The sequence below is a fragment of the Sapajus apella genome, unplaced genomic scaffold (assembly GCF_009761245.1).
Source record: "Sapajus apella isolate SASKATOON/1434 unplaced genomic scaffold, GSC_monkey_1.0 scaffold11, whole genome shotgun sequence".
Taxonomy (NCBI): Eukaryota; Metazoa; Chordata; class Mammalia; order Primates; family Cebidae; genus Sapajus; species Sapajus apella.
This window is the reverse complement of record NW_022436951.1, coordinates 30,932,841-30,956,714: the sequence shown is the minus strand read 5'-3', so window position 1 is coordinate 30,956,714 and position 23,874 is coordinate 30,932,841. Positions and strand designations below refer to the sequence as shown.

General features: G+C 41.2%; 1 protein-coding gene across 13 annotated transcripts in view; it reads right to left on the bottom strand.

Annotated features, from left to right (window-relative positions):
* Positions 1 to 23,874, bottom strand: part of CTNND2 (catenin delta 2) — a 944,995-nt gene that overhangs the window by 393,310 nt on the left and 527,811 nt on the right. For all 13 annotated transcript variants that reach the window (XM_032278818.1, XM_032278821.1, XM_032278825.1 and 10 more), the window contains one exon: positions 5,149 to 5,343. In XM_032278818.1, coding sequence (XP_032134709.1) covers positions 5,149 to 5,343 — 195 coding nt within the window. The remainder of the gene's footprint in view (positions 1 to 5,148; positions 5,344 to 23,874) is intronic.

The following is a 23,874-nucleotide window of genomic DNA, read 5'->3' as shown; positions in this document are numbered from 1 at the left end:
CCAGGAGTAGAGGAGAGGTGAGGAGTAGGACTTGGGTGCCCTGCTCCTTGAACATTACATAAATGCGTCTCTATACATGCCCAGTGGGTCTCTAACATTATGGCTGGGTAGCTTTTTGGGTTAGGAAAGCCTGGAGGACCTGTTTGACTACAAAAAGGTAGCCAGTGGTCCTCATCTGAGCTGGTACCTGAGATTTAAATTCGTCTTCATAATAAAGTAACAGGCATGGATGGATTAATTATGACAGCTAAGAAAAAGCAGTGATGAAGAAGAAAGTTCTAGAGGAAAGATGGGAAGAGACGGTGGTAGGTGGAGCCTACGGGGAGAAGCTAACTGAGAAATTCCCTTTGGTGGGAAAGTTGGGGGATCTAAAATGTCTTATCTTCAGTGTCTAAAGTTCTTTGCTGGTCTTCTCTGCAGTTATCTCCCCCACTATCTCTCAGCCCTAGGATGGTCTCTTTCTCAGGATGGTTTCAGTGGTGTCTGGAGTATGGAAAGCCTAGGAGTGAGGGCAGCATGAGGCAGAGCAGGACAGAGAGTAGAGTGGCCACCAGAGCCAGAGTCATGCCCACGAGCCCGAGCTGGTAGAGAGTACAGCTGGGGCACTGAATGAGGAGTGATTCCACTCATATCTTCCCTTGGTGTGATTCCATCCACATCCACCCCTTTCCATGCCCCCATTTGCTCCCACAAGAGAGAGGAAGGCCATGTTAGCAGGGACATGAGTGGGGGGGCGGGGGCAACTCAATCCCCCATTTTGTATATAGCACAATCTTGAGTCATATTTTTCCAGCAAAGATAAAACACTATTGTATTGTTTAGTATTGCATTGTTGAGTGTGGTTTTTTTTTTTTTTTTTGAGACAGAGTTTTGCTCTTGTTACCCAGGCTGGAGTGCAATGGCGCGGTCTCAGCTCACTGCAACCTCTGCCTCCTGGGTTCAGGCAATTCTCCTGCCTCAGCCTCCTGAGTAGCTGGGATTACAGGCATGCACCACCATGCCCAGCTAATTTTTTTGTATTTTTAGTAGAGACGGGGTTTCACCATGTTGACCAGGATGGTCTCGATCTTTTGACCTCATGATCCACCCGCCTCGGCCTCCCAAAGTGCTGGGATTACAGGCTTGAGCCACCGCGCCTGGCTTGTTGAGTGTTTTTATGAACACTTCAATGTTTTCGATTTTCTTTAGAATATGCATGTAGCCTGTACGATGTTACCTTCCATTACCAGTTAATGTTTCGTATGTTTATGTCTTTCTCTGAAACAAAATTGAACATGCTTAAGGACAAGGAGATTTGAAGCCTCGTTGAATCTGCCAGTGCATCTAGCACACAGAGCATCTTTAACAGATATTATTTAACAGGATATGGAAGGCCATTAAGCTCCATAGATGAAAATAAATGTCTATTTTGTTTTTAAATGATAATTTTTACAAATGCAGTCAACTAAGCCCAGGATCTAGGATAAGACTGCCTAAATATGAAAGTTTGTTTGTTTGTTTGTTTATTGAGACAGAGTTTCGCTCTTGTCTCCCAGGCTGGAGTGCAGTGGCACCATGTTGGCTCACTGCAACCTTCACCTCTGGGGTTCAACTGATTCTCCTGCCTCAGCCTCCAAAGTAGCTGAGATTACAGGCACTTGCCACCATGCCCAGCTAATTTTTGTATTTTTAGTAGAGATGGGGTTTCACCATGTTGGCCAAACTGGTCTAGAACTCCTGACCTCAAGTGATCCACCTGCCTTGGCCTCCCAAAGTGCTGGGATTACAGGAATGAGCCACTGTGCCAGGTCTATTTATTTTTAATAGAGATGGAGTCTATTATGTTGCCCAGGCTGGTCTTGAACTCCTAGGCTCAAGTGATTCTCTCGTCTTGGCCTCCCAAAATGTTGAAATGATAGGTGTGAGCCACCATGCCCAGCCTGTGTGAAGGTTTAAAGGCTGTTTCCACACAACCTGTGTGACCTTGGGCAGATTACTCAACATCTCTGTGCCTCAGTTTTCTGATCCATAAAGCAAGCATTGAGCATTATAACAGCATCTCCTTCCAAGGATTGTTCTGGGGTTGGTAAAATACCCAAAGCACTTAGCACAGTCCCTGGAGGCAGCCATAAGCTGCATGCTTCCTCACCAAAGGGGATTTCTCAGTTAGCTTTTACTTTCAGGCTCCACCTACCACCATCTTTTTCCATCCCCCTGCTAGACCTTTCTTCTTCATGTTGCTATTGTTTGTCCAGCCTCACACTCTTGCTTCAATGACACCATCTAATAATTCCCTAATTGTGGAAGCATGTATACTTTCCTTCCTTCCCAAGTGTTGACTCCTTGAAGGGAAGCAGTTGGCCTCCAATCTTCCTGCCCCACTTCTCTTGCAGTATTATCTGGAAATGCTTTATGAATTATACTGAAAGACCTCCAGCTGCTGGCCCATTCTTAACGGCAGAAAGACCAGTTGCTCCAGTCCCCTCGGCCACCCGTCTGAGCTGAAAGGCAGAGGCCCTGAACACTTTAAGTTTGGCAGGCCTCATAAGAACCCATCCTTTTCTTTCAAGGAATTAGGGTGTCTGCTTTAGGCCTTCGAGTCTCTTACAGGTCTGTACCAATGATCTCCAGGGTGGGATATGTACAACACAGATGATCCCCCACAGATATGGGGAAGGCAAACTTAGAATTTTTTTTATGGCTATCGGAAAACTATTTTTAATATTTACTGCTTTGCAATCTCCATTTTTATGTGTGTTATACTAGACAGAATTTAATAATGTTATATATGTCTTTGATATCTAAATAAAAAGACATAGACACATATTAAAGGCATTTTTCTCCTACAGGCAATCGTGATGCAGTTTCTGTGGTTGTGAAAATGCGAAGACACAAAATTATATGAATTAAGTATAGACATAGGGGTAACCTTGGTGGGTGCAGAGAAGAGAAAGTTTGTGGCCTTATGTTTAGGAGCTGGAGAAAGATAGCTTCTCCTCCTCCACCTGTGGTCCTAAGAGGTCATCCAAGAACCTCTGGGAATTTCCATAGTATTATGTCAACTGCATGTTTTCTCAAAATTGCTTTAAGTTCAAAGGTGCAGGCTGGGTTGGGGTCTTGGACATCTGAATGTCACAACCTTAGCACATCTCTGCCACAGCTATTGCTAAGAAAAGCCCCCACCAAACGGGTTTCACCTCTGAAGCAGTTAGAAGAGACTGTTGCCTTCCTCATAGGTGGGAGGGAAAAACACTTGTTCATTCTGGATAGCTCTCCACTGAAGGCTTGGAGCAGGGGACAGCAATTTTTTCCTGTCAAGGGCCAGACAGCAAATATTCTTGGTTCTGCCCACCATATGGTCTCTGCCATGGGCACTCCACTCTGCCCTTGCATGGCCCAAGCCACCATGGATGATATATAAGTGAATTGGTATGGCTGCATCCCAATAACTTTATTTATGGAGAGGTGTGAATTTCATATAATTTTCACATCTTACAGACCATTAATCGTCTTTTGCTTTTCTTCCCCAAACATTTAAAAATGCGGTCATCACTCTTAGGTCCTGGGCACTACTGAAACAGATGGGGAGCTTCAGTTGGCCCATGGGCCATTGTTTGCTGACTCTGACACAGAGAAAACACTGTCACAGTAGGGTATTTTTTTTTTTAAGTGTGGGTATCTTCCCTTTGTTTAATGTGGTATAGATGAATTAAGGTATTTTTCTTATTGCAGCTAATTTTTCATTAAGCTCCTGGAAGCTTATTAATAAGGGATAATTCTAAGAGCACATGCATATGGAACAGGGAGTCAACACAATCTCTTTTGTTGTCAGTTTTTATTCAAATTAGGTATCGAATGTCACTGTGCTTGTTATTGTCTTCTAAGATGTGCATAAAAATTAAATTACCTTACTTAATAATATGCAAAAACTACATGCTAAACTAGCTCAACTCCAGACAGGAGTGGATCTAACAGGCTGAAGGGGAACACAATTCTGACAGAAGGAAAAATGGGCATTCTTTTTCATCAAGACCAAGATATGTATTATTAACATTGGGTGGTATTTATGATGTCAAAAATAAATGAAGAGTCTTTTGTGACTTTCTCCCTATGATTCAGTGAAATATTGAAATGTAAATATCAATAATCAACTATAAAAGCAGCCTAGCTTGCCTTGGTTTCAAAACATGTAATTTAGCATCATAATGCAGTTTAAGAAAATTGCTATGCTCTACTTAGTGGTCACTGGAAATTCCAATAGTCTGAGGATGTAGAGATCTGTGTGCCAGGTTCTGAAGCAGAGAGCCAGCTCTGCCAGCCTCAGTCCCTGCTGGTGCTCACACTTATCATTAGGAAGGAAGGAGAGAGCTATGCTGTCTGCAGACCAACAACACAGTCGTTCCAGTTTACTTAGCCATGTGCAGCTTGATAATAAATGCAATTCTCAAATGTTTCCAATTATATCGATTTTATAGTTAAGATAAGTGTTCTCTAGCAATCTAATTATGACATTTGACAAATTATCTTGCAAATGGCTCACTATATCGGAAAACACTTGCGTTCTGTCATGTGACCTGTGGTTGTACTCTACTGAAAATATATAGTGAATCCAGGAGAGCTATATAATTGATCGAACCATTTGCAATTGACACCATCCAACCTTCACACAATAAATTTGTGATTCAGTCTATTAGTGTATATGAAATAAATGGTCTGCCTTTCAAAATATGCTACCTTTTTAGTAAATATGTTTTTGTTCCATGCTTGCCAAATATGTGGACAATATCATTAAAAAAATACTTACCATCATCAAGCATGTGTCTTTCATGTCCTATGAATGACTAGTTCCTTGGAGTACTTACATTCATTAAATAAGTGAATAATCATGTGTTAAATATTAGTATTGCTTCTTTTCATTTTTCTCTTTGGGAAAATGAGCTTGCAATCCCCATTGGCCTCCTTTTATTCATATTATACCAAGGTAGCCTGAATTCAAGTCATATTCTGTTTCTACCATTATCATTACAGACGTTGATAGAAGCAGGTCACAGTGCTTGTGAGGACAGTGGACACACAGACGCACACCTTTCATTTGGGAGTGTTATTTGAGTTCCCAAGCAGAGCCCACCCGCTGTGGACAGGCCACCCACTGGGGTCCTGAATACACACCTGTGCTCGTGCGGTAGGTGCCGGTGTGTGCTGGCGGCAGAGGGTCCCCCTGGCTCTGGCTGAGACTCCTCATAGGGGGCTTCTGATAAACGCGGTCTTCATAGATGGGATCTATGTGATGTTCTGGGGACTGCAGGGCCCGCAACTCTGGGCCCAGGTGCCCATGCTGGCTGCTGTATGAAGCTCGGGACCCAGCTGAAATAAATTAACAGAGGGATGTCAAGGCTCAACCAATCTCCAAACAGAACTTGTTTAATCAAAGACATTCAAATTTTGGGGACAAAATTGTTGAAATCCTCAGGAAGCCAAATGAGTAACACGAAATGGCAGCACTATGTCAGTCTAATCAGCTTATCGGCATCACCCAGCTGGCTGGCTTTGCTACCAAACATGATCTCACTCTAAGAATAATAATGTTTCTGAGATAAACCCACATGGAACAAGACCAGTGATATGTCTTTTCTCAAAACGTAATGGATGTAGCTAGGTTCTTCACTAAAGGAATCAGGTAGGCAGTCAATCCTAAAAATCTCATATTATCCCATAGTCCTTGCACCTTAAATTACACAATAGAAATCATTTTAAATGATGAGCTACAACGGCAAAGCCATCTTGATGTTGTTCCTAAAAAGTGAACTAGACTTTGTTCACATCAGCAGCTTTTCCCTGGGAAATGGATGAACCAAAATGTTTGAACTTACAATGGCCTACATCCCTGAAAGAGGCAGATGCTAAAGAAAAAGGTTTTCAAGTTATATTTTCCTTTACTCTGACCCTCTACATTGAAGCATTTACATTTAGTCTGCCTCCCTCTGAAAAAGGCAGGAATGATTGTCATTAACTGGTTTGATGTATAAATTGGGGCTACACATCACTTTGCTTTGTAGTATTTATAAATCCTTATTTGTGTCACTTCTTTGCATGGTATGAGAAGATGTGTTGATGTGAGGCAATGCTATGGATCAGAGAACCATGAGAATGTGAAGAAGGGAAGCCTCTGCACATCAGGAAACAGACTTTCATGAGGCTGAAGAGGCTGGCTGGACAGACAGGAAAGAGGACCTTGACTGAGAGCCAGTATTTTATCTGAGGCACAGTCAGAACCACTGGAGCAGAAACGTCAGGGAAATCATTTGCACTGGGGCAATAAGATGGCCTTGGGGCATCAAGGAGAGGTGGCATCTTCCATCGTGAATACAGGACACAGACAAGAACCAAAGGAGACCATGGCTGATTTCAGGAATGAGCCTTCAGCTACACCCTACAACTAATCCCCACATGGCACATTGGGATTTAACTGGCAACTGCCTTTCAGCAGCCTGAGTTTCGCCTCTCCGTTCCAGCCTAACACTCTGGGGTGCTGGGATTCCTTCGCCTTGGCCATGTCTGTGAACAGCTCTACTTCCATTCTGCCTTCCTCAGGGACCACTTTAAACCAAAGTCTTCAAAAGCTCAATGTTACATCTGTCTCATCAGGAACAAATAAACCCAAAATTGTAATATTCTTGTCTAGAATATTTGAGAAAAAAAGCCATTGTAAAGTTTTGAAATTGCCAAGAGAAAATTGTTTTACTGGTACATTTAACATGGACTACTTTAAATTTAAGTACACAGAAAACAGTATTTCTGAATAATTGGGGCAGTGGTGAGAACTCCATGAATTCAGTGTTAATAAAAACCACTGAGTATTTTGAGGAGGGAAAAGGGATAGGGCAGACAAGTTCCTTACCTTTCTCTTTCCTGGTAATTAAATAAATTCTGATTTAGATAGCGCTCCGATGAATGATAGACTCAAAATAACTGTTTTGCATAATTAGGTTCGTTGCATCTGATTTATCAAATGCCAACATCACTCTGAATATTATCTCAAGCTTATATTTTCCAGGAATATATTTAAGTACAATATGTTTTGAGTTCCTGTTGACAATTCTTATTCCTGAAGATTCTGAAAATATTGCTAAGGATTTAAAAGTGTAAAACTAAAAAGAAACAAAAACAAAAAAAAACCAGTCCTCACATCCAAATGTAGAGATAAGTAAAAGTTATCCATCACTGGAACCTTTAGAGTTGTGAATTTATCACTACTCCTTGATTTTAAGCCTCAAAAAACATCAAATGATGACCGATGAGAGGATCTGCTGAACTTTTAAGGGGTGGCATGGTCTTAGGGTGTACGTAAATATCCTCTTTTTACATGCATTCACTTTGCATTCAGAAATTTTCATTAGTACCATTAGTCAAATTAATGACCAAGGGTGCTAGGCCAGGAGGAAAAATGTGAGGTAACGTCTACCTAGGTAAGTATCAGACGTTTGATATACTGACATTAATACAAATACAATAACAAAATTAACTATCCGAATAGGATACTATACTTTTTTACGTATTAGAGTGCTCTGAGTATAACTATAAGCTCATAGTGTTTCTCTATGTAAACACTTGTGCAAAATACAGTTGCATAAGCATTATGCATAGTTCTGAATCAGATAAGGCATTTTAAAAAGAACATTATTTACTCTTCCTTTTATCCACTGTGATAAAGTTTCAATTGCTCAAGGGTGGGCACAGTTGTAAGAGAGACACAGAGAAGCAGGGAAAGGAAAAGAGTCAAGGAAACAAAGGTTCAAGATGTCACAGCTGGAATTCATGTGTTCTACCACCCTTGTTCAAGAAAGAACAAGTCGGATCCATACTAACAAGGCCTATTTTATTTGGGGCAATTTCAAGAAAAAATTCTCACATAATCGTTTCTGGGAATCTGCCACAAAATGTCATTATATGGTACATATATTTGCTGATTCAAATAAATATACTTTTGTCTAATAGTAAGTCTCTTTCATCATTGTGGTCTACTTGACAGTGAATCTCAAGCATCAACACTAGACTCAAGACACCATTCATGAGCATTTACATCTTTGCTAGGGACTGGAACTCTGTTCTTATAACAAGAAAAAATGCTGGAGAAAACCCAACTTTGTCTGAAATGTTATAGATGTCAAGGCCAAATGTTCTTGCCAATTATGTTGGTGGAGAACAATTCTGAGAACCTGGCCTTGACCAAGACCCTGCAGGGTGGCAGAGTGCAACCTAAACATGGAAGAGCCAAAGAGAAAAGGGGATGCAGAGCCACAGACCAGACCCACTGCCCTGATGGCTTTCCCCGCCATGATAGACACAATCTCATGTCATCATAATACCTGTGTCTATGAGGCATTTCATGATCAACTACTGCAACAATTCCTACATCATCCAGCATTAATATTTCGATTTTATAATGTGGTTTTGCTCTTCCTGTTTCTTCTCTTCACAGGGCAAAATTGGAGTCTAGAGAGCTCAGGCACTGGCAACTTTTCATATACAGTGTGTTTGGAAATGAGCTTGGGGACTCACAGCTGAAACATGGGTGCCGGGCTTACAAGCTAAGGAAGATTTCATGAGGCAGGAGGGATAAAGGGTATTGGAATTTCCCTACGTATATTCTGTGCAGGCTGCTGCTCCTACAGGCTTGGAGAGTCCCCAAAAACTGGGAAAGGCTTTCAAGTTGATCTAGGACTAGGCCTGAGGCATTTCCTGTATAAGAACTACCACGCGTCCTGTCAGGGAAGCTCAGAGCCATCTCCTCTCCACCACAGCTACAGGTGACCTGAATGGATGCCTGAACAGCTCAGAACCTGCATGACTACCGACCACTTGGCTGTGGGGTTGGTGTCAGGGGAGAGAGGAAAGGGTTCAGTCCTGTGGCAGGGCTGAGGTATGGATTCTAGAGACCTGGAGAGATGGGCAGAAGGGACCACTGGAGAATGAGGGGCACAAGACTCCAGACATCCCCTGCTTCTATGTTGACACCTTTATTCCTTGCTCTCATTTCCATGTACAACTACTATGAGGAAATGTGACAACATGGCTCAGCCTCAAATTCTACACATGAAAGGTGGCCTTGGGGTGTTGGTGATCAATAGCTGGAGGTAAATAGAAATTGTATCTAAAGTAATAATTTTACTGTTGTTTCTTGTGTCACTTTTGCCCAAAGAACCTGAAATAAGAATATATGAATTCTGTCCCAGCTCTGTCTCTAACCAGCTGAATAAACTAAGGAAACTCACTATACTCTTTGATCCCCAGTTTCCTCAAGTATAAAAACAGAGATAATAATATATGCATTGGTACGAAATGGTATTGTTGGAAGATCAGGATGAGAGAGACTATGTGGGAAAGTGCTCTGCAATGGATAAAGCAACATCAAATAGGTGTTCTCACACCACTGAATCTTTGAATCAATAAATTATGTCATCTCATGCAAATACGTCTTTTGATTTCACAAAATAGTTGAACACCTCTCACCATAAACTATTCAAATTTCAAAAACAACATGAAGAGTTCAATTTGAAATAAGCTAAATAAGAACCATTTTTCTGATAATTTTATGAAGTATTATTGCAAAATGTGAATATTACAGTTCTATCTTCTCTTAAAAATATGTGTGCTTTCTAATGGATAACTGCAAAAAATGCAGGAATGAATGAAGTTCATGAGGAAAGGAAACAGTGAAATGACTGCAGAAAGGTGGCATCCTTTTTAGACAGGGATAGGGCATGAATTAAATCTCCAAATTGAAAATAATAAATATCTGCTAATTCAGTAGGAAGCCAGTGACAGGTTGCAGGGAGTTCTTGACATGGAAAATAGTTATAAGGCTGAAAGGGGTACATATGGCTCACCGCCTGTGCCTTGCCTGGTCCTGCTCCACGTCATGTTTTCCTTGGGTCAACAAGGCTGTTTTCATTTGGCCAGCAAAACTATGTATTTATTATTTTCAGAATAATTTGCAACTGAATTTCTATGTACTAGATTTCACATCTATCATTTATAGGTACTACTTAAGCCCTATGGATCTATAAATATATTTATTCGACACATCCACTGAATGCCTGGGAACCTCCAGGAGATGAGGACGTCCTAGTGCTCAAGACAGATAAGGTCCCTGGCTTTGAAAATAAGTATTACATGAAGGAGGACGCAGGTAAAGGTGTTGAAGAAAAATGAGGCATGGCAGTGGGAAAAGAGACAAAGTGTCAGGAGGTTGTAGTGTTTGCCTAGGGGGATCAAGAAAGTTCTTTCTAAGCATCTGACCTTTTAGCAGAGAGCTGCAGACAGTGGGCGAATGAGTGTCACTGGAGGAAGAGCTGTATGGTTCTCTGGCGGAGGGAACCAGCAGCAGACACGAAGGGTCTCTCCAGGATTTCAGAATATACACAGAAGTGATTTTATGTGTACTGAAACCATGCTGTCTTTAAAAGAAATACCAGTAAGTATGTGAACTCTTTATGAGTTCATACTATAATTGATTGTACGAATGAAAGGATTTTTTTAACTCAAAATTTCAAAATCACAGCAACTACATGTTTATCAGAAGGATTTGCAGCGGTCAGTGGGAGAGCACATAACCTTGTGAGAACTGCATAGCTGAAAATTCAGCTCCAACTATTTTGGGTTTTTTGTTTGTTTGTTTTTTTGCCTTGGAGTTTTCATTCCTTAAAATGGGATTAATTCTAAAATCTTAGTTTACTCCTCAAAGAATTATCTAGAAAAATTGCTGAAAATGCTGATTTCTGAATACAACCCCCAAGAAAGTCTGATTAGGTCAGCCACGTAAGATGCATCATCAATGCACATTTTAATGGGCACTCCCAAGCCTCCTGCTTCTAATGGAGGGATCACACCATGAACCATCCTGTCTCAAATAAAGGAGAAAAAGAGGAGATGCACGTATTTTCAAAAACTAAGCATCTAATGTGTTCTGCCTTCCATTTATCATTTGTTGCTTTATTCAAACAATTCCAGGTAATACTGGTTATGCCAGTTACCTTACTACATTAATAAAACAGGTCCATGCTGTTTTCTTTCATTGGAATCCATTCTTATTATTTTATTTATATACTCTATAATACATGACTCTCTAATTTAACGCAAATTCACCTGCCTTTACAAAAATATATTTTTGCATGTTTTCATTTTACAGTATCAATATAGTTTAAAAGGACATATTGCCACTTAACTGTTCTTTTCAAATTTGGCACCCAGTTTCCAATGCTCATTTGCAAAGAAATGGAAGGAAAAAAAGAAAGGTTGAAATGACCTAGGGTTCACATGGCTGGAGTGAGCAGCCTGAATGTGTTTGTGAACTATCAAGATAAAGTGCTCTCATACAAAGAAAAAGGTAAATGTCTTCATATGAAGAAAAGTCCAAAACAGAATCTAAGAATTGAGGCTTTTAAAAATTGTGCAATCAGTTAATGCATTGACAATTATTAATGAAACTACAACTTTGAAGGGCAAAAGGGAACTTCTATAGAGAAGGGTGGGGTTTGGCTAGACATCGATTTTACCCTTGCAAATTTGCACTGCTGTTGTTCCTTTGTGGACGCCCCGATTTTAAGGGTATTTCCATGATGATATGTCAGCATTGCTAGGCAACATGGCCTTTGCAGGTAGTCAGCCTGTACTCTGTGATAGTTGATGGCTTTGAAATAGCTATTTTCTGGACTTTGAACCTCTTAAAATGTTTAACTTGATGCCTGTTATCATGAAACTCCAGGGGGAAAAAGTGATATTGGCATAGAAACACTTTGAGATATACAAAACTAACATAACTTTGGTTATCATTATCTCAGAAATGTGTAGGAGGTATATTGTTGAGACGTGCAAATATTATCTTAGATCTGAGGAATACCTCAACATAATAAAACTTAGCTCAAAGGAGGCACATTAAGAAAGGTGTGCTTCAATTGATACTTTGGGAGCATACATAAGGAATTGCGCACATTCACATTCTTCCTTCTGAACTCTGTTTACTAAGATTGACTTGTTTTATTCTTGACTTTTGCTTTTGACTCAAAATTCCAAAATCTACTTCGTACTCCTATGTTAATTCAAAAATTAAATTTGCTATTTAAAGGACTCCAAAATATTCCCTATGCATTCTGAATCAAGTCTATCACTAAATTTCATTTGCAAATGATCACTAATTTGTTGTAATTCATTTGACATCTCATGTTGTTATAAACGTAAAGATGTAAGGACACATTTCTCATATAGGTTACAAGTCATATTTCACACTTATGTTTGGAAGCAACATTGTTAATTCATATGATTTCAAAGATAAAATTGCACTGAAACCTAATAATTTCAGTGTAACAGGCCAGCTGATAATGGAAAAAGTTTCTATTATAAATCTGTTTTTGGAAAGAAAAAATGCCCCATTTCATGTTATTTAATAAATGTTAGATTTTCATATATTATACTAACTTAGTACAGTTTTGCTGCTAGCGCTAATAACTTGAATATTATGCAGTCTCTGGCAGCATATAAAGCACAGAATTTGTTCCTGGAACTTTCCTGATGAGGTTTCCCAATACAATTTACTGTCATGATAAAATCTCATCACACCTTTCACAAAATGAACACTGCAAACTCTTGGGACTCAAAATACTTTCCAGCAAAAATAATTGAAAAGCCAAAATCACCAGTCAGGACATCATGGTAAGTGAGTCCATGTGATCTCATCCCTGTAAAAGTATATGCCTCTTGTTCTTGTACTTTCTAACCACAAGCATTTATTCCCAAACTCTCAGGAAAACAGGCTTCTTTTGTTCAGTCCTTTTTGTGACAGGCAGGCATCTGGAACATAATGATAGTGGTAACGGAGTATAATGAGTAATGTGGGGTCCTGTATCAAGCTTTGCATTTTTACTTTCAATGGAAGTTTGTTCTTCCTCACCAGTGAAACGGAAGGAGTGTAATACTGCACACCTCATGCAGGGCTTCAACTTAACGAAGAGCTGGTAGGAACCTATGGCTAAGGCGGAATTGGTAACAATGAAACATATGAGGTACACGGGGATGGTTGGACACCTGTAACCAGTATCTGTTTTGGGTTTCCTGTCTCGTGGGAAGTAGAAAATAGCACCAAATTTACTAGTCATGTATTTCGGCGTTTCTCAGAATACCACCTGCATATGGATTCCCTAACTGGCAAGCAGGTTCTGGCTCAGTGGGTTTGAAGAAGGGCCTGGGGTTCCTCATTTCTAGCAAGTTTTCAGGCAATGCTGGTGCTGCTGGTCCACGGACCACCCTTTGAGAAGCCGGGATGTATTTGTCTAGCTATGAATACGTATCTGGTCACTAAGAGCCCCAGAGACAGACCATCAATGCCATGGTCTCTCCTGCCTAAGTGCTAGGATTACAGGTGTGATCCACTGTGCCCAGGACCCCTGCTTTATTAGGCAAACACTAGTGGCCTCAAAAAAGGCACAGGTCAACAGTATAGCTAGACATTGGCAATGCAGGTGCTCATCGGCCTGAGCTCTGCAGGCACAAGCTGTGCTGGACATGAAAACTGTGACCATTCTCTCAGCTGCTGCACAGTGACTGATCTTAGCTACAGCTGGCTGGGCCCCACACCAGGGGCCTTCAAAGGCCTTAATGAGCAGGATATCTAGGGCAAGAGTCACTTCTAGTGGGGAAAGAGCATCTTTCCGTCTTCAGAGTAGACTATTTTTTAAGACAGAGTCTCACTATGTTGTCCAAGTTGGTCTAAAATTCCTGAGCTCAAGTGACCCTCACACTTTAGTCCTTCCAGTGTCTGGGACTACAGGGGACAGGCCACCATGTCTGGCTCAGGGTGGATTTTTTAAACCTGAGTGCACTGCAACATTTTTGCCGATTATGGTGTTTCTTGAGGCACGTATCTAGGCTCCCTGCATCGCCACAGTTCACACATATGTAAGGGTAGCTCAGGGCTTCTCAACCCTGAAAGAACACGCATGGCCTTTGTCTTGGAGACCTTTTAAAGAGTAGCAATGCTGTGGGCGCACTCCAGACCAGGACCTTGGGGTATTGGCCCAGAGAACGGAATAGCTCAAACATTCTCCAGGTGTCTCCAAGAAGCATCCAAGCTCTTGACGCCTGGGGGTCAAACTAGTAGATTTGAGCTAGATGTCGGATCTTGAGGAGCATGCATCAAGATTTGGTCCTCAGCAGACCCATTAAGGCTGCAGCTTCAGAATATCCCCAGAAATATCCATTCCTGAAAGTGAGGGAAGGAAGGAACCTCTTCTTAGATGAAGCTCTAGTTTCGGAAGTTTGCAGATACCTTTGAAAATAAAGGATGCTTTTTGCCCCTAGCATGCTACACCTAGGGGCATGCCTCTAGCATGCCTACTGCTGAGCAGTCCCTGCAAGGTCACAGGTTGTGGCCAGGCATAGATGGCAGGACATTTCCCGCCTCTGTCTTTTCCCTTCCCTCCTGCAGGTCTCTGGGCTGGATCAAGTGTGGTGTCTGAAGAGGGTGGGGTCAGTGCTGTGACAATCACAATGTGTGTCTTGTGAACTCTTGCTAAAAAGAATTACTGTAACCACTACCCTTCAAGTGAAAGACAGTCCTGACTAGAGAAAAGACCCTTAGAAAGACTCTACCCAGGCACCCAAGTCCTTCTCAGCTGATACCAGACAGAATAAGAAATTACAGAGTGATAGAAATTTTGAATTTGTAGTATCTTTGTACAGAAAGGCAACAGAATTTGACCTCAGACTTGTAACAAAGTTTTTGACATAAGCATGTAAAGAAAATTAATCTATGAAGGTTAATTTTTACCTGGGAGGAGCCTCATATTTAAAATTTCCTTCAAACCAACTCTCCTCCCTGGGAATAGCTTTTGGCAGCTACTGGGAGGAGTGGGCCCAGGGTCTTCATCACTGCGATCTTCTGAGTGTCCTGATTAACTACAGATGCAGAGCAATCTATGATTTCGTACTTCATTAATTAGTCATTTACCAGAGTATTTAATGGCCATATTCACACAGATACTCTTCTTTATCAATGAGGGGGATAAAATTCAATGAGTGGCATTTTATTTCTCGACAGCTGCGTCTCAACACCCCATCAGTGCAATACTCTAACAGTGCATCTGGAGTCTGGCTTCCAGACCTCATTATTATGGATCATTATGAATATTTTCATGGAAAGAATCCAGAACAAGGTGATCCCAATCTACCTTTTATTTTTTGTTACATTGAGATGCAAAGCAGGCCAGACCTGTGGGCTGAAGCTTCAGGGATACCAGAAGCCTCCATTCTGCTCTGAGAGCTGACTGCTGTGGGAACTAAGCTAAGTGTTCATTTTTGATTATGCGGCTTCTGTCCATCAAAGCGGTACATATTAACTTCTCAAGGTATGAACAAGGATAAGGCTTAACAGGCAGCAGTAGAATTAAACATGCAGCTGTCTTTTAAACGGGTTCAAATATTTGGATAAACATGTGAACTAAGATGTTTTACATCTCAACAGCCTAAACAGAGGCCTTCTTCCTCAGATTGCCTGAGATAGGACATAGGTAGACTGCACAAATTCCCTTTAAACAACTAGACATTTAGCGTCTAAAATGCAAACCTTTTTTTTTTTTTTTTTTTTTTTTTTTGAGACCGAGTCTTTCTCTGTCCCCCAGCCTAGAGTGCAGTGGCATGATCTCAGCTCACAGCATCCTCCACCACCCGGGTTCAAGAAATTCTCCTGCGTCTGCCTCCTGAGTAGCTGGGACTACAGGCATGCGCCACCATGCCTGGCTAATTTTTTTGTATTTTAGTAGAAATGGGGTTTCACCATGTGGGCCAGGATGGTCTCGATCTCCTGACCTAGTGATCTACCTGCCTCGGCCTCCCAAAGTGCTGGGATTACAGGCGTGAGCCACAGCGCCCAGCCCTAAAATGAAAATTTAAAATACATTCTCCCTATATCATTTTTTTCTACTGCTTTTTCTCTTTCACCAACACTCAGAGTGGCCTCTGTCGTAACTCCTGAAGAAAAAGATACCCTAACTCTCAACATGATTTATAGGGAGGAAATGACAAGTAAACAGCTGCACAGTTTACTAATTCTCTGTATTGACATTTTATAACCTCTCTATATCAACATTTTATTAATTTTTATTATTTTATTCAACATAATTTCAGCATATATAAAACGAGTTGGAGAAGAGAGGAATTCTGTTGTGCAATAAACAGTTCTAAGGAGGACTAAAATTTTCCTTTGATTCTTTTCCTCTCAAAAGCTTTAATATGTGTGTATGTGCATTTCTGTTTTAAAGTTCAACTAATTACTGGGTTATATATGTATAATGATCATTTGAATAGCAGTCATATTCATTAAAACATTAATTTTCTAAGACAATACACAACTGATGAAACCAATCTATAGCTAAAATTCTCCCACTTCCTTTTAAAAATATTGTCATTTTCCAGGAAATATGCTGTTAAACAACCAACTGGTTTGGTACCCTAGTGATGTTAGTGATGCTTTCTAGTACAGAAAGTCAATTTGTTTTGACTACATACAATAAATACTACGTATCTGAAAAAACCTACCAAGTTGGGAGAGGAGAGGCTGCTTTTGGTCATGTGAATAACAACAAGGTAACTGACTACTAGAGTCTGAATGTTTGTGCTCTCTCTGCCCCCGCCCCCACGAATTCTTATGTTGAAAGCTAACACCCAATGTGATGGTGTTAGGAGGCGGGCCTCTGGGAGGTGATTAGGTCATGAGGGTGGAGCCCTTGGGAATGGGATTAGTGCCCTTACTTCCCAGGGAGAACCAGGTGAAGACATAGCAAGAAGGGGCCATCAATGAGCCAAAAAAATGGGCCCTCATGGGACAATGAACCTGTCAGCACCTTGATTTTGGACTTTCCAGTCTCCACAACTATGAGAAATAAATCTCTGTTGTTTATAAGTCATACAATTTATGATATTTTTTATAGCAGCCTAAACAGACTGAGACACTGACTCAGCCATGGAAAAAACTGTGGCATTAGCTGCTTCTAACCAGCTGAGCTTAAGACCTGAATGATGAATGCCTTTGTGTGTGTGTGTGTTCATGCATCTCTGTGTGTTTCTTAAAGAGAAATAAATACTGACTTCCCTTTTTTACATCAATTTTCTATTTTTGTCTCTCTTTCATGCCACCAATTCTTTCCAATTCCTCAGTAATCTTTGATAATTTATCATATTTGAGAATGAAAAACCCAGTGGCAGCTTCTTTCCACAGTGTCAAGGGAAGCATTTTCCACTGTGCATTCCTGAGTTAGAATTTCTGGAGGGGAAGGCAGGGCATTCAGACTGGCAGTCTTCTTTCAGAATGAGTGGTGGGGTTGAGGTAGCAGTCCCAACTTCCTCACCACTCCATATGCCTGCACTAAATGAACTTTATCTCCTGTAAACCAGCATCTACAATGGAAGTCTAGAAGTTTCTTCAAGAGAACACCTCTTAGAGTAAGCACTGACTACAGGGTCACCATTTTGGTAGGAGAGAAAGATGTCTGTCGGGGGTGCCAACTTAGAACTGTCTTGAACACTGACTTCCAATTAATCTCTCCATCTTCAGCCCATCTCTCCCTAGCCCCACTCCTCAAGCTCAGCTCTGACCCTTGGCCCTGTCCAAGAATGCACAGAAGACAGCCAGTCCAGTCCACGTCCAAAGCTCTGACAGAGCTCATTCTCAAAAGACACTATTCCCATATTTTAATTGCTTATCACCCTACTTTCTAGAAATTCTTAACTTGGTTTGCTTGTTGGTGATACTCAAACCCTGGTCTCTGCGTTTTTGTCTCTTTTGTGACTTCCTTCCCTATTGTTTTCCTGTACTTTTATTTTTTGAGATGTCTGGGAAATAGGGGAAACAAATGAGTGGGCAGAGGATCCCATCTTGAACAATTCTCTTGGGTAGTTTTTGTGTTTTTCGTGTATATTTTCTCACTTAAAGCATAATCAAAATCATATAAATTTCAATAATATTAGAAAAGCTTTCCTAGAACTCTACAGAAAGATGCCACTTTCCTACAAAAGAATGCAAAAAGGACCTGTTTACCCCCATTTAATTTACAAGGCTGCTATGAGGTAGGTAAAGAAGGGTGGGTGTTAATTTCTGTGAATCAAACAAAAAATGAAAGACACCAGGAAGAACTTTTGGGCCACAGCAATCCCAACTCTTGGTTCTAGGCTTAGCCACTAACTTGCCATATGGGAGTATTAAAATTGCACTGTTCCCACTTCAGTTTCACCTGGATGTCAGTTGGATAGAAATCAGATACGAAGGCAAGTGCAATATGGGTGCTATATCAAATGAATTTACAAAATAAATGTTTGATCACCATCTCTGTGGGTTCTGGACCTGTAGGCAGATGAACGCTATTAGACTGGGCTTATGTACAGAGGATGGAAGGTTTGCTGAAGAGGTTTCCTGTCTGACTTCCTGGGAATTCCAGAGAGATGAGCTTGTACAAAGCCACTCAGATGTGGATTCCCTACTATATTATGGGGTCTCAGAATTCCAGACGGTAAGCGGCTGGTGGAATAACCGTTGTGGTGGCGGCAGGCGATGGTTGGTGTGTGGGAATCAGCCTGCACTCCCCAAGTGTGTTGGGGTGTAGGATGCCAGAATGCACTATGCAGAAGGGAGACTCACATTACATTGATTCTAAAGATGGCCAGGGCAGGACTGGGTTCCTAGCACAAGAGCTTACAAAGAAGGGGCTGGAGCCCCAGGGCATGGTCAGCAGGGAAGGCAATGACTCCCTGTGGTTGGGACAGTGCCCAGTTAGGTCTGGTTTGAAAGAACCCCCAGAAGCTCCAGTTGAGAGCAAGTCAGCCTTAACTACCTTTGAAAGGTTAGAGTTGATTGATATCACAGGTTGATCATATTCTAACTAGTAAATCTACACCGGAATTTTTTAACTTTTAAGTGATGGTGGGAAAAACTAAGTATCCAGCACTAGAGTGAGCAGAATGTTCATGAGAACTGCTCATGCTTGTGGATGGCAGGGGAAGATTAGCTTTCGGAAATGAATTGAAAGGAGCAGCAGGAGCCAGATCATGTGTTGCATTTTGACCCCATCCCAGGAGCTGTGGACTAAACAAACTTGCTCATGACCTGAGTAGACTTCACGTTTCCTTTGAGAACCTGACTGCAGAGATTGCAAAGCTTTCATCTAGGATTAGGCTTTTTTCCTTTTTCTTCCTTATATAAGGTGTATCTGGAAGACTTGACCAGTCAAGGAATGGATCTGAAATCTCTAAACAGTCAAGATTCAGCATTTATAGTGCATGATCCACTCTAAATACCGAGTTTTATGTCCATTTGACTGGGGACAAGCTAGACATGCCTTGTCAAATTCCTCTCCATATTAGGTCAATTTTCATTCATATCATTGGTTCAGAGTCTCCATTTCTTTCATGTAAATTTTACCTCAATAGGTTTTGATGTTTGACTTTAATACATATTTACAACTCATATTTCTTTTCAAAATAGGATTTAGCTATAAATCCTGAAAGTGAAAGGATTATGTTTTTTTCTTTGTAAAAGTGAACAAAAATTGGTATTGGTGAAGTCACATTCACACATTCAATAGGATGTAGACAATTTTTTTTAGATATTATTCCTTTCTTCAAAATCATTAGTCACTTAAATAAGCTGAAAACTTATATTGCATTTCTACATCCTTTGTATTTCTCTCCACTGACACAAAAATATACTACCTTTAACTATGTATCACTTACATTTAAGGCTACAGAGATTCTGGAGTGAAAATGACCTATGTTCGAATCACATCCCTGTCATTTCTAGACAGGTAACTTTGGGCAAGGATGTTATCATCCATAAGCCTCAGTTTTCAAACCTGCAGAATGGGGGTAAAAATCATGCCTGCCTCATTAAGTTGCTGGAGACACGAAATTTATTAAAATATATTTAACTCTTAATTTATAAAAAAATTAAATTAAGCAAACTTTGGGTCAGGAAAAAATATAAAAAAGTAGGTTACATCACTGATCTAGCCTTTTTTCTCAACCATTTGTAAATGATAACTTTTGTATTGTCCCATTCAAAACTAACGGGAGTTTTTAGAAGCAGTGAAGGACTCTTTCAGTGGCTTCCAATGTGATTCCCTGTCCATTTTTTTCTTTGTAACTTCAGCCTCCACACACTTCCCAGAAGAAAGTTTCTACCAACCAAACACGACCATGTCAATTGTCTGCTGGAAAGATAAATTTCTAAGTCAATTACCTTGGAAATTTAATGCAACAGCCTTATCTCCCTCTGCGTCATCATTTCTCACCACCCCCTACCACTCTGTCTTTGCTCGAGAAACTCTGACTCTTCGTGTTTTCCCAGAGATTCAGAGCCCTGAAATTTCCAGTCAGACCTTCTAACTGAGCGGCCAGTTGTCTTCCCCAGCCTCCCCGCACCCCCCACACACCTTCTCAACTCTGACTTTGTTCCGGCTACCGTTTCTTTCTACTTCCTCCTTTATAGCTTTGCTCTGGGACCACCTCATCAAGGAAGCATGCCGGGTGCACACTGAACCCCACTGCAAGATGCTCCGCTAGGTTGCTCTCATAGTAACTAGCTTCTGTCTCAGTCTGCACTGGCTTGAAAACTGCCCATTTCTGTGTTTGTTCCAAAACCAGGTCTCTGGAAACCAGGGGTTACGCCTCACTCATCTGCATGTGCCCAACACAGACAATGACATGTTTTGGGATTCAATAAACCTGCTCTGTGTCTGAAGCAAAGGTGGATGACCTCTTCCTTGCACACTTAAGGTACTAGGGCAGGTATTAACACATGATATGCCTTAACTTCTGGCAAGCCAGAAAGCATGCTAGTACTTTACCTATGTTACCTTATTTATGTGCAAAAGTACATGAATAGATACAATCATGACCCCTTTTATCAGGGAATAATTTCAAGCTGGAGAACCATGAGTCCCCCAGCCTTAGGGAGCTCCACCAAGGCAGAGCTGGGTTTCCACTCAAGTAGCTCTATATGATAAAAGCAGATACAACTGTTTTTTTTTACTAAAAGAAATTTTAACAACTACCCAGGGATCTTTGGGTTGTGATGACTTAACATGTGAGAAGTTACAGTCTTTAGGTTGAATCTGAATTGTGGTGTTTTCCCAGAGAGTCAGAACTCCAAAATTTCTGGTCAGACTTTCTAAGGCTTGGCCATCAGGAAGTGCAAACTGTGAATGTGTGTTTCCTTACCAAGTGCCCACTATAATCAATGACCTGAAACCCTCAGACACAACTTCTAGTTCCTGGAAATGTTTTCTTGCAAAACAAGAAAAACTTGAAAAAACTCTAACCTCCATATATCCAACTTGTCCATGTGCCCTTTGATTCTGACAGATATCACCGATGCCAAACAAAGATCTTAGCATTTACCAGAACTATTCCCAGACCACCCGGTGCCCCTGCAGCGCACTCCATCTCAATCGATGTCGACTCCATTCTTCTGGCTGTTGGGTGGGTGGTATCTTGAGTTCTCTTTCTCTTACCATCATCATCAGTGCATGAGAAAATCTCAGTGGCTATACCTTATATACACATCCAGAACTCTATTACATTGTCTTCCGTAACCTCCAATGCTTCCATCTTGACCCGAATGATAATCACCTCTTGCTTAAATTACTGCAATCACCTCTCAACTGACATTCTTGCTTTGCCTTTGATCTTGATAGTCTATTCTCCAAATAGCAGCCCAAGTGACCCTGTTAAAAACTACATGAGAATGCATTACTCTTCTGCTCAAATCCTCAGTGGTGCCCATGGGTTTAGTAAAGCCAGCATCAAGTTCTCCAAAAGACGTCTAAGGTCTCTCTGACCTGGCCTTCTGCTCCCACATTGCTGACCTCAAGTCACGTGTTTGCTCTTGTTCTCTCTGATTAGCCCCCATGATCTCCTGGCTATTCAGCAAACATATCAGACATACCCCCATTTCTAAGCCCTTGAACTTGCTGTTTCTTCTGCTTAGAATACCTTCTGCCCAGATGGCCATTGGGCTAGCTCACTCACCTACTTCAGGACAGATTCAAAGTTACCTTCTGTGTAAGTACTGTGTACTGTGTACTAACTAATGGCACCACTGGAATCTAAAAGCAAACTATTGGGTACTATGCTAAGTACCTGGGTGACAGGATCAGCTGTATCCCAAACCTCAGCACCATGCAATATACCCAGCTCACAAATCCACAGAGGTACCCCCGAATCTAAAATAAAAGTTGCAAATTATATATTAAAAAGTCACTTCCTAATTAGAGCCTTTTCTGGCCAACTATCAAAAGTATTTTGATGATTTTCTATCTTCCTCATTTGAAACAAGGCCAGTGATTTTGGTTGGTATTTTATTCCTGGGATCTAAGTCAGTGGCAGTACATAAAAGGTGCTTAAAAGTAATTACAGAAGGTGGTCAGGCACGGTGGCTAAGGCCGGTAATCCCAGCACTTTGGCAGCTGAGGCGAGCAGATCACTTGAGGTCAGGAGTTTGAGACCAGCCTGGCCAACATGGTGAAACCCAGTCTCTACAAAACATACAAAAATTAGCCAGGTGTGGGTGCCCGTAATTCTAGCTACTTGAGAGGGTGAGGCAGGAAAATCACTTGAACCCAGGAGGTGGAGGTTTCTGTGAGCTGAGATCGCACCACTGCACTCCAGCCTGGGCAACAGAGTGATACTCTGCCTTTAAATATATATATATATATATATATGAATTAGTGAAAGTCACTACCTATCCTATATCCACCCTTCTTAGTCATCAGTGACAAATCTCCAAAATCACAATCCTGAAATCCCAAAAGGTGTTTTGCCATCTTGACCTAACTGTACTCTTTCAACTAGCAAACCAAGTAGCTCCCAACGTCACAGTGCCTCGTATGGTATCAATCACACAAAATCAGACATAGGGGTCTCGGAGTTCCAATACTCCTGATCTCTCAGAAGCATCAAGCTTGTCCCTTGTACCTTCCCTGGGCAACCCAAGAGCAATATAAGCTATTTTTACAAAGTACTTTTACAGCCCCTTCTTAGACACAATGACAGAAGGAGCTGTTGGCTCTACTCTGCTCCATTCACACTCCCCTAACCTCTCCACAGGTACCTGCAGCTGCACGGCCACACTCTCGATTTCTTCTGAAATGATAGAGTAGAACATCCAAAAGTCTACACACATCACCTGTGGGAGAAAGCACTGGAAGCTAAGACTCCTGATTTCTTTCATGAGGTACGTGTAAGAAATGAAATGGCCTCTAGAAGGCCACCTGGACTCCCAGTGCGTCAGTTTCCTCTTCTCTGCAGTGGTGGGTGTGGCTAAGAAGGGCATCATGGAGTCTGGTAAGAACTCCTCCCATCTCCCCCTTCTGGACATGATCTGGTAACTTATTTTACAAAATCATACACATGAAGTTTCAGTACATGTTTACTCGCCTGCTCTTCCAAGCAGATCGCTACTCCTGAGTCCCTACAGCACAGAGATGTTGGTACTCACATTGGGTTGGCACTAATGATTGTCTGCCTCAAAAATTCTATTTGAGAGAGAAGCTATGAGTGAGAATATTTTCATTTCAGTAAACTTAGCTAGCATAATTTTGTAGGCAGCGGCACCGCAGCCTGCATCCTGTTAGGCCAGGCCAGTCCACACTGGTAATTACTGTGCTGAATTAAAGAAGCCCTTGGCTACCTGCCTCGTGCATGCAACAAGTTCCTTTTTTATCCTGTTTATCTTCACAGTCATCTATTTGTGTCAAGAAAGGAAACATATGAGCGTAGCATCTGCTACTAGAGTGACACAATTACCAAATACTTCTATAAGGGAAAAAAAATCCACAATAAATCCGGGTTAGTTGT